This window comes from Chelmon rostratus, chromosome 4, assembly GCF_017976325.1.
Source record: "Chelmon rostratus isolate fCheRos1 chromosome 4, fCheRos1.pri, whole genome shotgun sequence".
Lineage (NCBI taxonomy): Eukaryota > Metazoa > Chordata > Actinopteri > Chaetodontiformes > Chaetodontidae > Chelmon > Chelmon rostratus.
This window is the reverse complement of record NC_055661.1, coordinates 4598004-4614742: the sequence shown is the minus strand read 5'-3', so window position 1 is coordinate 4614742 and position 16739 is coordinate 4598004. Positions and strand designations below refer to the sequence as shown.

Genomic DNA, 16739 nt, shown 5'->3' with positions numbered 1-16739 from the left:
GATTTTGGACAGTCCCGTGGTTGACTTGTGGCAATGACGGTTAGTTCTTTCTCAATCAAAGATGACAATTACAGGACTGTGATATCTCAGAGGCAAGGTGTGGAAATTTAACATGTCATTGCTTTTCAAGATAAGCAGACTTTATGAGTGTTTGACTGTAGTTTATATGAAACCCCAGAAGGTTTTTTTTTTAAATCTGAAATGTGTCTCCATTACTTCACAGTAAGTTATGTATTCCCTCTGATCCGCAAAGAAAGGCTGAGCTCTATTATGATACAGTATTAAGTATTACACTATGTATTAGACTGCTGCTGGTTGTGACCACAGTGCGAGTGGCTGCACCCTCATCTGTGGCTGGCTCAGCACAAGTCTGTATCATTGCAGGTAGGTAGATAAAATTGATTTTTTTTTGTTATTATTATTCAAAAAACTCATTCCAGACCTTGTGCTTTGAGTCCAATGTATGTTTTTCTTTCTTTCTAACTCTCTGGGAAGATTTACACTACAAAACAGGATGCAGCTGTGAAGCTGTCGTGATTCTGTTGATTTTTACAAGCTAATGCAGGAGCTGCAGAGTCACTTGAGAAATGTTCACCTCCCCCCATGCTTGTTGAAGAAAGAAAGGAACAAGTGTTGGAATCCATAGTGACTACAAGTCACAGACACCGTCTCGATCGGCAAAATGTATAAATACGGAACTGTATGATTGTATTCAGTGCTATGGACACATTTCACAGGGGTGCAAACTTGTCACCTTTTTGCAAAACCCGCCATTTTTACCTCAAGTCATCCATGTGAATTTTGTAGATCTGCAAAAAATATATTTTTTGGGCATTGGTGGAGGTCAGTGTCTCATCCAAGTTTATCTGTGGGTAGGCATAACATATTTTCATCATGTGTTTCATCCTGCCCTGCAATGCCTGTTATTGACCTGAACCAATCTCACTCCTCATGCCTTAACCTAGCCAGCGAAGGCAGCGAGTGTTATCCAGTCAGAGGCAGAGTAGGCCTGGTCATGAGTTCAGCAGCCAGCAGAGCAGAGAGGTGGACACAGTGAGCCCTGTGAAGTAAAGATAACATTTTACTCGAGTTGACAACAACTACGCTCATAAGTACAATAAAACCTTTGCTAGTAAAAAGCCAGTTAGGGTGCTCTGTCTAAACAGATAGAATGGAGAAAGCAATATTTTTATCTGCTTTGCCTGCAGTCTTCTATCCACCGCTGGTATTTTTACACAATGACAGCGTGCTGGTTACTGTAACAGCTGTCACCAGTTTGCACCCTTGATTTCAGTCGGTACCAAAAATTTACGTGTGATACCCAGCTCTATTCAGGACATGGATTGCAGTGCAGGGCAGAGTCTGTGTGCACCGTGAGGTGACGAAGAAGTGTTTATTCATGTTTGTGGCTGCAGCTCCGTCCACATGCTCTCTAATAGACTTACGGGAGCTGGCTGGATTTGCCATCTAAAATAATAAAGTTGTCATCTGTCAGAGCAGCGAGGGGGAGGGTCTGGAGAACTGGACGGTGCAGATTAAAGCCCGGATCTGCCTCTACCTCCTTCTCTCTTGTACGCATTCTGTAGCAACTACAGCTGCAGGTGAAATTGAAGAGCTCCATTCTGTTAAACTCGTGACCGGCATCCCAACACACACATTCCTGCCCCCCTCGAGAAACACGCCTCAGGTGTCTCCGCAGCAGGAGTTGTGGTCTCACATCTTCCCCCTGCAAGTTTCACATTTATTCCTGGTCTGGAGCCACCGGCCTGTAATTCTGCTCTGCTTAAATCACACCAGAGCGAACACTTGATGAGAGCCTTAACAGCCAAAAAAGTTCCAAAATTAGAGGTCTGAATGAGATCAACTGCGTTCTGTAACACCAACCCCCCTTGCCTCCTTGCCCTCTTCTCCACTCCTCTCACGGCCTCCAACAACTCTCTCTCTCTCCACACACACACACACGCACGCATGCACGCACACAGCATGGACACCTACACCTTTCCCTCCAGTGTTTGTGGAGTGCATTGGGTACATGCTGTTTATGATGTTCTCAAACAGAGCCGGACGTCACGTTTGGCTTTGGCACCAATGTGTCAAACCACCAAAGTATAAATAACCAGGCACATATCAGGTTGTTATTACATCTGGCTGTACAAAAACACACACCCAGACAGCTTCAGTTGTGTCATATCTGACATGAATAACTATAATAGCATTTTTTTTTTTTCAGTTGACATAAGACTTACGTAAAATAACACCATCATTACCTGCAAGGTGAATGCATTTAAAAAAGATGAATAAATCAAAAATAAAGACAAAAACCAACCTCCGCTCTACTTTCAAGTATGTATCTGTGTCTTACGGTGAACCAGTGCCACTCAAACATGTTAAACTTGTATTTATTATCTATGTGTAATGTCAGTAAACCAAACAAGGAAGAAAAGAAAGGAAGAAAATGTGATCATTATTAATGTTAATGAATATCAAGGGGGAAAAAGCGAAATATGAAATGTACAAATTCTATGAAATTCTCCACAAGTCTGTGAAAACTAAAGCTGCAGGACTACATAATATAATGATAAATAATAATACCCTTCTGAGTCAAAATCAGTTGAATGAAGCAAATATTTGTGGATTTTTCGTTGGCTTACTACTAAAACGGTGCACCTGTTCTTGTGGGTGGGTGGACCTAATTGAGCCTGAACATTGACATTAGATAGCAGGAACTGCAATTACTGTAGACATCATGTGCCAGATTAAACTGAAAACTGAACACAGGATTTTTTTATATTTCACTTTCCTCCACATTTAGGAAGGTCTTTCAACACCACCCAGGTCTCATCCATGATTCCTGCTTCCCACCGACCCTCCAGTACTCGTCATTTAGCCAGGTAAGCTTTTCACAACACCAACCTGTTTCTTCCTGCTGACTCTCTTCAACAGCACCATCATGAAATCAAATCCAGCCAAGACTTTTGCATTTGATCCTCCTCTCTACCTCCCCCGATATTAACTGCCTTTCATCACTGTCAACTGAGGGCTGTAAAGCCAGATGTAATCTTTTAAAATAAAAATTAGCATATGGTGGATATATTTACCCAAAGCTCCTGTATGGGGTGAGAGTTAAAACTTGAATCAAACTCTAATACTTTGTCCTCTCTAGTTACCACAAACTGCTTATTATTGATTTCTTTATACCTGTGCTTTGCCTTTGTTTTCTGAAACAAGCCGTGCTGTCCAGCGGAGCCTTGCCATAATCAGACACGCTCGTCAGAAGAAGCAGCTGAAGCAGTACTGTATGTACTACAACCGCTTTGGCAAGTGCAACCGTGGCAACAGCTGTACCTACATCCATGACCCAGACAAGGTGGCTGTCTGTACCAGGTAACATAAAAGTGCCCCATTTTGTCATAAGTGAAGGTCCAGGCTGGTAAACAGTATGGAGTATGGTGATTAGTGTTCTGTAAAGATAGATAATCTTCTTCCCTTGCTACTGTACCTTGGAGTTGGAGGAGTTATTTCAGGCGTCACGGCGGAAGTAAAAGTCGTGTTTTTTTTCTTATGCTCAGTAACTAGCATATGGAACACTTCAAGGCTTCTATCGACATTATCAACCATGCACTGCAATGTGCCCTGATTTTCTGGGGACCTTTGCTGCAAGTCATTTCCCATCTCTCCCCCCGATGTCCTCTTACATCTCAACTGCTGCTTTCTGGTAAAGGCATGAAGTGGCCCCGTAAAAAAAAAAGAAGAAGTCTTTGTTAAATCATCAAAACAAAAGATAAAGTAAAATCTTCAAGTCTCGAACAATGACCGGGGGGCATGGTAAGCACGTACAAATAAAAGCTGGGTCTCTAATGGAGGCCGGTGAAAACATAGGGGTGGATAGACTTCCAGTTGCTCTCATCATGTGCATGCTAACTAAGCATAATGTTCATATTCATGCTATTTTCAACACCTTGTGTCCTGGATTACTCATCTAAAGTGTTGTCCAATTTCAGTCACTGTGCATATATGTGCGTTAAAGTCTCAGCTAAATAGTATTGTGTAGTAAAGTATTTTCTGTAATACAGGCCTGCTTCAAATAAAGGCCTGATAGTTTGAGTTGAGGTAAATAACAGCCCCAGCCATTATTTGAGGACATATGCTAAATTCAGCAACTATGACACAATGTTTTCTTCCCAATTGCAACAACAAAGTGTAAGAATTGGGTACAGCTCAGATAAGCGCCTCTGATGGGCTTATGTAGTAGTGTTTGGAGCCAGTCACTACACCCGATTGAGAGGAAAAAGCTGTGTTTTTAAGAACAAAATTGATGGGCAGAGCATAAATCTACACTTACAATACTCTTGTGACTCCTGTTTTCTGGTGAGGTACATTGACGATATCAGCAAAAGAAAAAACTGAAATGGGAAGTTCCAATGCACAGAAACACTTCCACAACCTGCAGCTCCTCCTATGTTACAGCTCTATTATCTTCTGTATTTTTTAGGCTTGTTTCCGTTGTTGTGTGCAGGTTTCTGCGAGGGACGTGCAAGCAGGCAGATGGGACCTGCCCATTCTCCCATAAGGTGGCTAAGGAGAAGGTACCAGACCAAAATGCACCCACACACACCCTATGTGTTGGACAACTAGTGTTTTATGGGTTTTCATTGCAAGGCCACTGTTGGGTACAGTGTGTAGGTGTAAGATGACACACGATTGGGTACAGTCATCGTGGATCGTATTTGCGTTCTTGGCATGGCTCCTGTTTCCGTGACACAGGAAGGAGTGAGGAAGACTTTACTCGATGGGGTGTTCAGGGACGCACTTATGGGTAAACGAGCAGCCTAAAGGTTAGAGCTTGTGACTGAGGGTCTACAGACCTACAGGATGGATCTCAGCATGTATCACTTGCTTACCGCTCATCATATATGAGTGTATAGCAACTGTCAGTCTGCAACTACAGCTGAAATGAATGTCACAGTGTTTAGTCTATGGACAGAAAGTTTGTTGATAATTTATTAAATGTTGAATGCTGAACAACCAATTTTGAATACATCAACTTGGACTCTAGGAATTGTGATGGGCATTTTTCATAAATGACTTTGTGATTAACATTGATTGACTGGAGAAATAATTGTCAGATTAATGGTCAGGAAGGATAAAAATATGAATGAAAATATTTCTTCAACATCACAATGTGACAAATGTGTCTAATTGACTGTCAGTTCTGTGAACTGTATTCCTGTTGTGCATTCAGTCTGACTTAACTCTTAAAGTTTGAAAATTTATTTTGTTATTTTGATCGCAGTTTTCTTTCGAAATTAAAAAAATAGCTACACCAATCACATATAACCACAAGTACGACTAACCAGTCAGCCAAGTGCCTTTAACTGATTTCACTCTAATAAAACAGGCCAAATTTATCTGAAGTGAGTCAACATGAGACAGCAATTATGTGCACTGATGTTTGAAAAAATTTAGAAAAAAATATATTGTTATCAAGGTTCTTCTAAAAATGTTCCCTGCTACAGATTTTTGGTCATTGTTACTCAACCTTCAAGGAAATTGTTCCCGCATGTAGCTTCAATAAAACTGGGCTTACAAATTCAAATGAATAATTTACATATTAGTCCAGATTTGTCACATCGTGTCACCTGATAGCTGTATCCACATTTGGCCAAAGCTTCCAGCTGGTCTGTCAGTGTGTATTTGTGTTCATGTGTGTGTTTGTAAGTGCTCTTGCTCGTCTAAGGGAAAGTGTCACCTCTTGAAAAGGGAAAGCTAATTTTTTCTTCTTTTTTTTTTTTTCCCCCTTGAGACAAACAACCCTACAACAGGTGCCCTGCCTCACCCACCACACACACACACACATGCGCACACACACACAAACACACACACATACACACAATGCCCCGCACCTGTGTTGGTTGTCACACTGCTGCCTATAAGTGCTGAGAGCCCAGCTGTCTGTTTGTAATGCCACTTCTCCAACAGCCCCCCGACCCCCCACCTTCTGAGTCCTGCACCCCACCCTCCTGTCCCCTCACTACCACAAATACCTCGAAACCAGACACCCCTGAGCCTACTCTCCTGGTATTGCCCCCCTGCACCCGGGAACACCACCCCTCTTCTTCTCCCTCCCTCCACCACTGGCCCAGTCTGTGCACACATCCAGAGCACATAAACACATCATGAGAGCTGGACGAGCTGCAGCCTGGATAAATATTTCTGTAGCAGTTAATTAGGTAGAACTGATCCCATCCCAACAAGGAGGAGTCCCTCTTACACTCCGCCTCCCCTGACCTCCCCCCATCTTCCTCCACCGAGTTCCCTCAGAGGTATATTTAGCCCGGCCTCCACCAGGCTCACCCATGCACACTGAACAGTAGATCTCTCTCTACGCACACACCCTGCACACATGCTGTCAAGACACACATTCACTCTCACTCTGCCGCTGTCAACTGCAATTAAGGCAATTTAGCTGCTCAGTGTGACAGATTGTTTGGCACACAGGACACGTCTGATCTCTACATGACGGTGGTGTGACTTTAGAACCGCGTCTCTGTTTACAAACTCATGTAATGTCATGTAATCTCGTGCTCTCATCACCCCTGCTCTGCCTGTATCGTTCTTTTTCTTTTTTGTTGCACCACTCATGGGGAGATAATATTGATGGAGAACAGAAAAAATGTAGAAAATGAAATGTGCAAGTGGAAATAACTGAACCACTGAAGTACTGAGGTAATGGCATTATGTTGTCCATGCCATAAACCACCTTAACCAAACTTTTTTTGGGGTTTTTTGCTTTCATAGGCAAATCTTTCATATTTTTCTAAATTTTTTGTCTGATACATTTTCAACACAAATGCCAACAATCAAAAGTGCTCGATTCAGCTGAGTCAGAGTGATACTGAATCAATTCAACCTCTTTTTGGACATTTTGCCAATAATCTGGGATCTTGTGGCAGAAAATATGAGGAAAGTCTGCTGCTCCAGATTCAACCCCCCCAACACAAGGCAGGATTAGATTAGATTACATTAGCTTTTATTGTCTCCCTTAGAAGAAATTTGTTTTGGTAATTCGAGAGAACACAGTCAATGTGGCAGCACACCTCAGTTATCACTACAGTTAATAATCGATATCACACCCAGATGTAAAAACAGCAGAACAGAAACTTTGCACAGTACCCGCCACCAAAATTTTACACAGATGTCCTACACAAAGATATTTCACAGATGGCATCAGATGAATCAGATACATGGGTTTAAAGTCAAAGGAATCGTTGGACTTTATTTTGACATAGCAAAATGAGATTCTGTTCCAATTCCTATCAATCTGTATTCTGATTAAATGTTTCTTTTTGTTCAGCTTTGTACATTTTCGATAGAATACCTCTTTTACTGAAGACAACCCTGTCAAATACTATGAAGTTTCTCAAGTTCAGGTGGCTTACATATTTCTGTCTGACTCTTTCTAGATGCCGGTGTGTTCCTACTTCCTGAAGGGAATCTGTAACAACAGCGACTGTCCTTACAGTCATGTCTATGTGTCCCGCAAAGCTGAAGTGTGTGAGGACTTTGTCAAAGGCTACTGTCCTGAGGGAGAGAAGGTACCACACACACACACACACACACACACACACACACACACACACACACACACACACACACGGTGTAACTCTCAGTCGTGAGGCAGTGCTTCAGTGTGTCTGTGTGTGTCAGAGACTCATTGTGATTATACAGTAAGAGCTGGAATCTAATTTCCATTCCAATTGATTGAATTTCCAAATTAACAAAGAGCTTTCAGTTGTGTGCTATTTTTTGTTAGCATCACATAATCTGTTTCTGATCAAACCCCTGTATTGGCTGTAGCAGAGGCCCACTCATTGTGCCCACTCCTCCAGTATATACCTGATGTGCCACAGCAAATCAACAAGACTACAATGTAGAATGAAGCATAGTAAAAATCATTCAATGTAAAGTGAATTTGAAGAGCAGATCTGGCTTACTATCCCAAATGATTCCTCACCTGAAGGGTCGGTGTCTCCAGCTATGGCTCAGTTCCATTTCATTTATTCACTCCATTTTAGGGAATGAATAAAAAAAATGCTTCTGTTGAATGTTGACCATCGTGGAAAATAGAACCATGGCGTGTTCTGTCACGACATGTGCAACAACACTAATACACATTTAGCCTCTGCCAATGCCTGGGTTTCCGTTCAGACACCAGATATGTGCATGAGGCTGGTCTTAGATGAACAGGCATTTTAGCCATTCATATGAGGTAGACGTCACAAGGGAACCTCTGGTTGTCAGCATTCACAGACTCACATCTGCATCTGTAGATCGCTGCTAAAACACAGAATTACAGTGACAAAGCCCCAAATAAAGTAAGTTTCACTTCACTTCTCTCTGCTTGCTTACTGTTTTGTTCTCCCGCACTGTCTCTCTCTCTCTCTTTTGCTCCCTCTGCCTCTCCCTCTTCAGGGAGTCAGTTAAACTACATTTCAAAGATCAATATCTTCAGATGACGTCTATCGCAAGTGCAACACCTGTTCCCCGAACAGGCAGCTCCTGAGCCGTGTTCAGCCTAGGTCAGACGACGGTCATGGATGCTGGTTGGTTCACCATTCAGATAGAGAGTCAGCACAGGTTTAACCTGTATCACAGTCTGATTGGAATAGTTGAAACGATATTTTACGTGTTTTGACTCAGGAAATTCACCATCTTGTTTTTTGGACTTCATATTGGTTTGATCTCACTAGACCTTTATTTAGCACTGCGCTGACGCCATTATTCAACTTTAAAGCTCTAAAGTCTAAGCTGCTTCTTGATTTGAATGTATAATTATATTGCACGACATGCATACAGTTCCACTTAAGTTGAACTGAGGCTTAGGTAAACAAGTAGGTTGGTAAGCAGTCCCTGCTGTACGCACACATGTGCACAGTGACACACAGGCAGGAGCAGCTGCAGGGGGTGGTGGTCCATAATGGCATAACTGTAGTGTCTGAGTGACACATTGCGGGCCTGATGGGTAACAGAGAGCCACCTCCACATGACTCGAGACACCCGAGTCCCCCTCACGCTCTGTCCCCACATCCACCTCAAGCACACCCTCAACGCTTCCCCTCCTCCCCTTCCCTGTGTTTTTACCTCCCTTTGTCTCCCCCTCTCCTCCCCTCTCTGCTTGTTTTTGAGCGGCAAGTGTGAAACAGATGCTTTTTCACACTGTCAGACCTCATTTAAATAGTGCATGGGGAAATGAGGATATAGAAAACAAAAGGGATATTAATATTTATTCTATTAGCTGAAGTGCTTAGGTCTGTGATTTTCCCTCTGTGTTTGTGTGTGTGTCAGTGTGTTTGTGCCTGAGTGCGTGTGTGTGTGTGTTTATGGAGCGCTGCGCTGTGAGGCTCTGGTGGCTCTATGATGGATAGCAGGCAGTAATTATAGATGGGAAAACTGCTGAGGATGGCACTATGGGCCAGGCAGGCAGACACTCCAGCAGCTCAGGGGTTAAGTCTGCTCCTCGCCTCCATCCTCCTCCTTCTCCTCCTCCTCACAGACTTGCCACCATCCTGCCTCGTCCTGGCTTTGTCTTACGCTCACCCTCCACCTCGCAGGGGCTGTCTGTCCCATCCTAATTATCAATTTAAGCTGTTTTAAATATTTCCCCCTTTTTTCTAAACATCGAATGTGTCTCCTGCATTCTCGCCCAAGTTAAACCAGCAGTCGACCATCAGGCGCCATCGAGCATCTGAGGCCGACAGCGTTTGCTACATCTCTTATCGGCTCTCATCAATGGCCGTTCAGCTGATTAAGCAAGTTGAAATCATTTCAGTCGCAGTCGGTAACAGAGAGCTATCGATTTGGCTGTTTAGCCTAATTAATTTCATCCTTTTAATCCACATTTTCACCTCAAGGCAACCTTACAATGCCTTCTACATCATTAAGATACACTATATTCTCAATTTGCACTCCAAGCATATGACAAAACAGTTAAAAACAAATTGAAAGTGCAAATGATTGGCTCGTTTTTGTTGCCTCTCTGCCCATGTGCACATGCACATAACACCTGAGAGTTACTCTTTATGTGCATGCTGGCAGAGAGTTAGCTCCACTCTTTGTCAGGTGTTCAAGTTCAGCTTTCAACAGAAGACATGAGGCGACAGGCGCTCTCTACCTGCTGTGTACATTTTAATAGAGAAGATCATTATTGTAGTTTTTCGGATCCCTCTTCTTTATGTCCCTCCAAACAAATGTCATGGGTCCAAAAATTTGTGCCTGAACTCGAAAAGACAAATCTTGTGACCCAGAACCAAACTGGACCCCTCTGTGATTTGAAAGATGGGACCCGGACCCATGCATCACTGAGAAATGTCCGGCCCAAACCGGATCTGGCTATACTTGAAAGGTTTCACTTTTCACACTTTTCTCATTCTAATGTTACAATGTTGTAAGCTACAATACACACACACACACACACACACACACACACACACAGCACTTCCATCATGATCAGCCCTGAGTCTTCTTGGATCCACTTGGGCGTTACACATTAGCTGCTTCTCATTGCAGTAAAAGTTGAGCAAAGATTCCTTCCGTCCCATCCCCACTGCATCAACACAGTGGTCTCATTGAACTGATTGAGGAGGCTGCATGTTTTTGATGCAGGGTTAATGTCAATCTGAGCCTGACCTAAGATCTAGTGTCAGTGTGAACTTTCATTTCCTTAATATTACCCTCTCCATGTTAATATCCGAGCAACTTCAGCTCATTTATCGTTCTGTTCTACTCACTGTAAGCTGCTCTAGACAAGAGTGTCGGCTTCGTGCCCAAGATGTAAATGCATGTGATGTCCCTTTTTTTATTTTACTGTCTTTCCCATCTCCCTCCCTCCCTCCCTCCCCCTCTCATTCTTTCTTGCTTCTTTTGCTCATTCTCTCAGTCTCTTGGTAAATGTGCTGACTCCTTCTGGTTTTGGCCCAGCAGAGAGCTCTCTAATAGGCCCCAGAGACATTCCAGCATTCCTTAAATCAAGTGGAAAATTGTTAACTTGGTGTGGGATAAAGATGTTCTGTCCACTTTAGCTTTCTCCTCCTATTTCCCAGCTTGCTGTCTCTCTCTTTCTCTCTCTGTCTTTTTATGAAAATGAGAATGTATGGAGCTGTGGAGAGTGGACTTAGCTTTTACAGTCAATTTATTCTTCGCTTTCTGTTTCTGAAAGTGCTTCAGCTTTGTTAACTCCTGTTGTCCCGTCACACTTGTCTTTGGACCAGACCTCTGTCAGAGATGACACATTTTTATAAAACACCAGATTTTCATTTGCCACTGCTACATTAAACTAAACATTTTAGGTTTGCACATAGTAGTAGGTTTAGATGTATAAGCACTCCTGATCCCAACTCCTGTTACTACACAGTATATTGCAATATGTGTTTAGGTTTGCAAAATTGCATCTAACAGTGTGTAGTTGTTATCATCACATTGGACTGCATGGTAATTTCAGCTGAATGGCTAAAATGATTATCATTCTAATTTTGCTCAATACTGAGATCACAGCTCTTCACTACTACCCATCCATCTTTAAAGGATGCAATCCAGCATTTTAACTGTACAGAAAAACATATTTGAAGCATATAATCAATGTGTCTAAGTACTTAAAGCCACGTGTACGTAACTAAAATTGGATCTTATGATAAGAACACCACGTCAGCTTGCAATCTAAATGAAGGATTTATCCTCCTGAGGTCTGCAGCCACATCAGTTTATTCAGAGTGTTTGAAATGTCAGGAGAAAATCTCAAGTAGTTACTGCTTTTGGTTGTTATATTAGACAAATAAATCATATACTGCTAAAAACCTTAAGTTACCAGCAATTTTGATAATTTATTAATTATTTCTGCTATTAAATTGTCCAATTGTTTAATGTAATTTGTCAAAAAACTGTTTGGTCAAAACAAACAATTTGAAGAGATCACCGTCAGCTCGGGGCAATTACAATGGACATTTTTCACAGTTTTCATTAAATTAATGAGCAGAAAAAGCCATTGATCATGATCATGAAAGAAAAATATAAAGTTACATTTTCTGAAATCGTGCATTAGAATTCACACTATGAAGAAAACTTTTCACAACACAGTTACAACAATATATGATGAATACGAGTGCATTTCTCAGCCCTATCAAGAGCTGGCCGGGGCCTGGTTCAGGTATGATGTCAGACACCAAATATAAAAAGATGAGCATCACTGACACCAGCAGCAGAACTGATTTGTTGAGCGAAATGTGGTGTCAAAACCGCAGCCCTATAAGATGATCCAGAGAAACATTTGACAGCGAGCTGACCCCCGGCCGCCCTGGCACCCAAGGGTGCAGGAACATGGGTGTGAGGGCAGTGAGGAGGGGCTCTGATGGCAGCCAGTCAGGGCTGCAGGGCTCCAGAGAGGGTCGACCATAGCGTCCTGGAAAATCGATCTCAAGATCCCTCTCCCCTCCACACACCCCCGATACACACTCTATTTCTGGACCAATCTGCTTCCCGGTCCCACACCCCTCACCCCTCCACGCACACAGACACACACTCCTCGCAGCCTGCACCCCAGAGTGAATATAATTAGCTTCTCTGACAGGTGGGAGGGATCGGATCTCGTGGAGAATGAAGCTACCAATTTACACCCATATTACACTGTCATACACACTCAGTTGCAAACATGCATGCGAAAGCTCGCTCTGCTATGCACAATGCTTTCCAGAATGACGCTAACTGTGACCCACTTGCTCAGCTTGCATGTTAAAGGAGAGCTTGATGGACACACTGTCTCTAAAAAGTAATAACTTACAAAAGAGTGAATGAAGTAACAGAACAATATATCAGGGAACGAATCAGGATATGTCCTGCCTCTGTAAGTCCTTAGCTTTGTGTGGTGAGATCAGTGGAGCACCACTCTGCTAAGAAAACTTTCATCTCTTTGAGGGAATAAAAGAGAACGTTTTCTGTTAGAGCTGCTGGAGCTTGCCAGAAAGGTTTAAACATGTTTAACGTTGTGACTGCAGAGGATGTAAAAGACACTGGACTCTGTCTGTCATCGTGATGCCAGTCGGTGCATAGATCATCATGGATGCTCAGCGTCATCCACCCTTACCAAATATAACCCTTTATTTTCTGCAGGAGTCATTGATTGGCGTTCTTTACACTAAATCATGCTCTGATTTAGTGTCTGAAAGTGGTTGTTGAATAGTAGCTGCAGACTTCTGAAGTTCATTACATGTTTTTACTGTATTCGAGATGCTGAATCTATATAATAGGTCAACTACCAAGGTGAACGCTCTGGTTAATTTTTAAACGGTGGTTTTAATGAACTTCAGCTTGTTTATTTTCACTTATGCAGTTTGTTTGGAATGTGCTGGACTCATTTTCAGACTAATTCCCTCATTACATGAAATAATTCTACAGATTTTAACTACAGCACTTAAAAAAAAAAAAAGATTTTGAAATAGTTTTAGTTGCCTGTCGGACCTTGTTTAGCTGAAATATGCAAAACAGTTCATCATATTTCGGCATTATATGACTGTTCCCTGTCAGTTTTTGTATGGGGAAGCCTCTCATACATGGTATCACGATACATATCACACATATCTCACATCCAGTGAGCTAGTGGTAAAGACATGTACCATGTATCTCCCTCTCTCTCCCAGCATTTCCTGTCTATTTCTCTGTCACAATCAAACACAGGCAAAATGGCAAAAAATGAAATCTTCTGCAAAAAGACAACAATGCATAATTGATGTTTTTAATGGAGGGTTGAACCAGATCCACTCAAACTAGAATTCTGTAGCAGCATCAGCTGTGAAAAGTGAAGCCTGTGGGCTTGTGTTCACATCTCCCTGCCTCTAACCACCAGTGTAAGAAGAAACACACTCTGGTGTGTCCAGACTTCTCAAAGACGGGATCCTGCCCTCGAGGAGCCCGTTGTAAGCTTCAGCACCGCCAACGAGCCAAACGAAGCGCCAGCAACGCCTCCACCACCCCAGCCAAGAGACCCCGAACCAAAGAGCCCTTTAAGAGGTCAGGGAAGATTGTACAGAGCCCACTTCTAATTAACAAGGATCATTATCTGAATTCATTTCACCAAATTAAACATCCTTTAACGTCATGCTTAATGTTTTTTCTCTCGTCTAGGTCCCGCCTGTCTGTCGTCATCCCACAGGGCTCTCAGGCAGCTCCAGGGACGCCCACCAAAGGTCCTCTGGAACTGCCGTCCTTCATCTCCCTCTCCAGCTCCCCAGAGGAGGCAGACGCACCAGACACACTGCTGGCTGAGACCTCAAAAGTTAAAGGTACAAAAATACACTCCCCAACAACCCCAGAGCACCTCAGAGTGTCCCACAGTGTACACAAAACTAAACCAAACAACATGAAAAGACCACAGCCTGCAGCTATAAGAGACAAAGTGATAACATGCTCAGGAAGCATTCATTTAGTGATTTGCAGGTCAAAAGATATGAAGACATTTAAAGTGATGTGTTTTTCAATGTCTACATTACTTATAAACAGGGTTTCACTACATTAATTTGCTTTGTTTCATGCCGCTGAGTGGTTCATATGAAACTGAATTACAGAATTTGTTTGTGCAGGTGCCAGGAGCCAAAGTAAATTGTAAATTGAGCTCAGTTTTAACCAAGATGTATTTTCAAATGAAGATCACCAAATTGACTCCAGCTGGGCCCCAGAGCAGTCCCAAGGAACTGTATTTTTTTCTTTTCTTTTTTTTTAACAGGACCATCAGTCCTATTGATTATAATGACAGTTAACTCACCATATTCATTGCTGAGATTCGGGGATGTTGCCCGCAACCGATCCACTGTTGTTGCTGTTCCACTGTCCAAATGAGCGTAAAACAGGGATAGAAAACTAACTTAACACATGATGAGAATAAGGTTTAAACAAGCTCGGTACATTTTGGAATTGTTTATAACTTGTATGATCATCTGAAATCTTAAAATTCTGTCATTGCTGGACTCCACTCCTCCACATTTGCAGGTGACAGGCTTAAATTTACAGGAATTGTGGGAAGAAATGCGCAAATTCCATTCAGGTTGTTAAGAAATAGAGTGTCCTTAAGAGGACTAACTGTGCTTTACTGAGAGTGAAAGTGCTGACTGTCAGGCCTGTTGTTCAGAGATGTTTAATAGAAGAATCATTCCTGCCATCAAAGCCACCGGATCATTCCTGACTTCACGAGAGTGGGGGGTGACGGCCGGTCTGAGCTGCAGACAGATAATGATGATCAGAGCTGGGCTGTGGAGCGAGTGTGATGGTGCTCAGGGGAGGAGCGATAATGCTCGCAGGACAGAGGTAATAATATTTAGGTTTTGGGCTGGACGGAGGCACAGCTGAGCTCTCTGTTGACAGACTTGATAGATAGAGGATTAGGACTCCACCCTCCTCCCCCATCCATCTCCTCCCACCTTGCGTGACCATCCAACTGCCCCTGCCTGCTTGCCACACACATACATGCACACACACGCACATATGCATGCTGGCTGACGCTGCAAATCAACATTTAAACCCTTACAGCTGTGTTGAACCTGTTTGACCGCTCACCACATTACCTGTTTTTAACATTCATATTTTGTTCTCTGTGTCATCTTTGAAATTAGTCCTGTCCGTAATGTAAAAGGTTATATATTAATAAGATTGCATGTTATTTTGGCTTAAGAGATGGCTGGAGGTGTTTTTCATTGACAAGCAAAATGTCCCAAGAGACTGCAGCAGCTTTGGTTGAAAAGCTGGACATGGATCATGAAACTCAGCTGAACTGCTTATTCTTAGAAGGCCTGCAGTTAGTTATTGCTCCGAGATTTAGGTAGATTTTCTTTTCTTGTCTTTTCCACACCCGCCCGGCCCCTCTCACCCCGTGCAACTTTACAAATGCTTGAATTGTCTCTTTTCTTGTTATACCTCTTTTGACACAAGTCTTTTTTTCCTCAGTCTATATAAATATGGAAATAATATCATATACATTGTTGTCATACTCCTGTTTGATGGTGAGTAATCTCTCAGCACTTGTAGAGATCAGGAGCGAGAAACTGACGAATCTCTTCGGGGGTGGTCGCTCTTACTTTTTCACGGGGTAATCCTTCTCTTTCATGGTTTATATTTACCCTCCTCTGCTTGGAAACAAGCAGGACCTTTGACCTGAGTCATCTTGACCTCTGACCTTCTGCACCCATACACCCAGCCTAAACTTAAAATAATATTGTTGCAGTCGATGTTTTTACATGTGTTCTCATAACTTTCTCATTTGTGGCAATTGTTCTTAGACCTCCTAAGATTTAATATGTGTGAACTGATGTTTTGCTCACAACCAGAAACTCTAAACTTTCCAGGACTGGAAAAGGAGGGAAAATAAAACTAAACAGTGTTGATAACTGATCAGTTGTCAAAGACATGTCAAGCAAAAGCGTCTACAATGTGAGAATTTGCTGCTTTTCTTTGTTTTATATTGTTTTAAAACTTCTGTCTTTGAATGTTGGACCGTTTGTTGCACAAAATAACAAAGTGGCAATTTGAAGATGTCACGTTGAGCTCTGGGAACAGCGGATAGTGAAAATAATTGTAAGTTGCAGCCCCAGAATTGAGCTCGTCACACTATAGAGCCATACTCACGCACACGTGAACCAGTGATCATTTCTTCCCTCCACCCACTCTGTCCAGTTGGTTTGAGCTCTTAAGTATTACTAATGACA

At 42.5% G+C, this 16739-nt stretch overlaps 1 protein-coding gene across 2 annotated transcripts in view; it reads left to right on the top strand.

The window, feature by feature from the left end:
- Positions 1 to 16739, top strand: part of zc3h3 (zinc finger CCCH-type containing 3) — a 57485-nt gene that overhangs the window by 40114 nt on the left and 632 nt on the right. For both annotated transcript variants that reach the window (XM_041935604.1, XM_041935603.1), the window contains exons 6-11: positions 2813 to 2891; positions 3229 to 3384; positions 4517 to 4586; positions 7464 to 7595; positions 13892 to 14055; positions 14170 to 14327. In XM_041935604.1, the coding sequence (XP_041791538.1) occupies positions 2813 to 2891; positions 3229 to 3384; positions 4517 to 4586; positions 7464 to 7595; positions 13892 to 14055; positions 14170 to 14327 (759 nt within the window). The remainder of the gene's footprint in view (positions 1 to 2812; positions 2892 to 3228; positions 3385 to 4516; positions 4587 to 7463; positions 7596 to 13891; positions 14056 to 14169; positions 14328 to 16739) is intronic.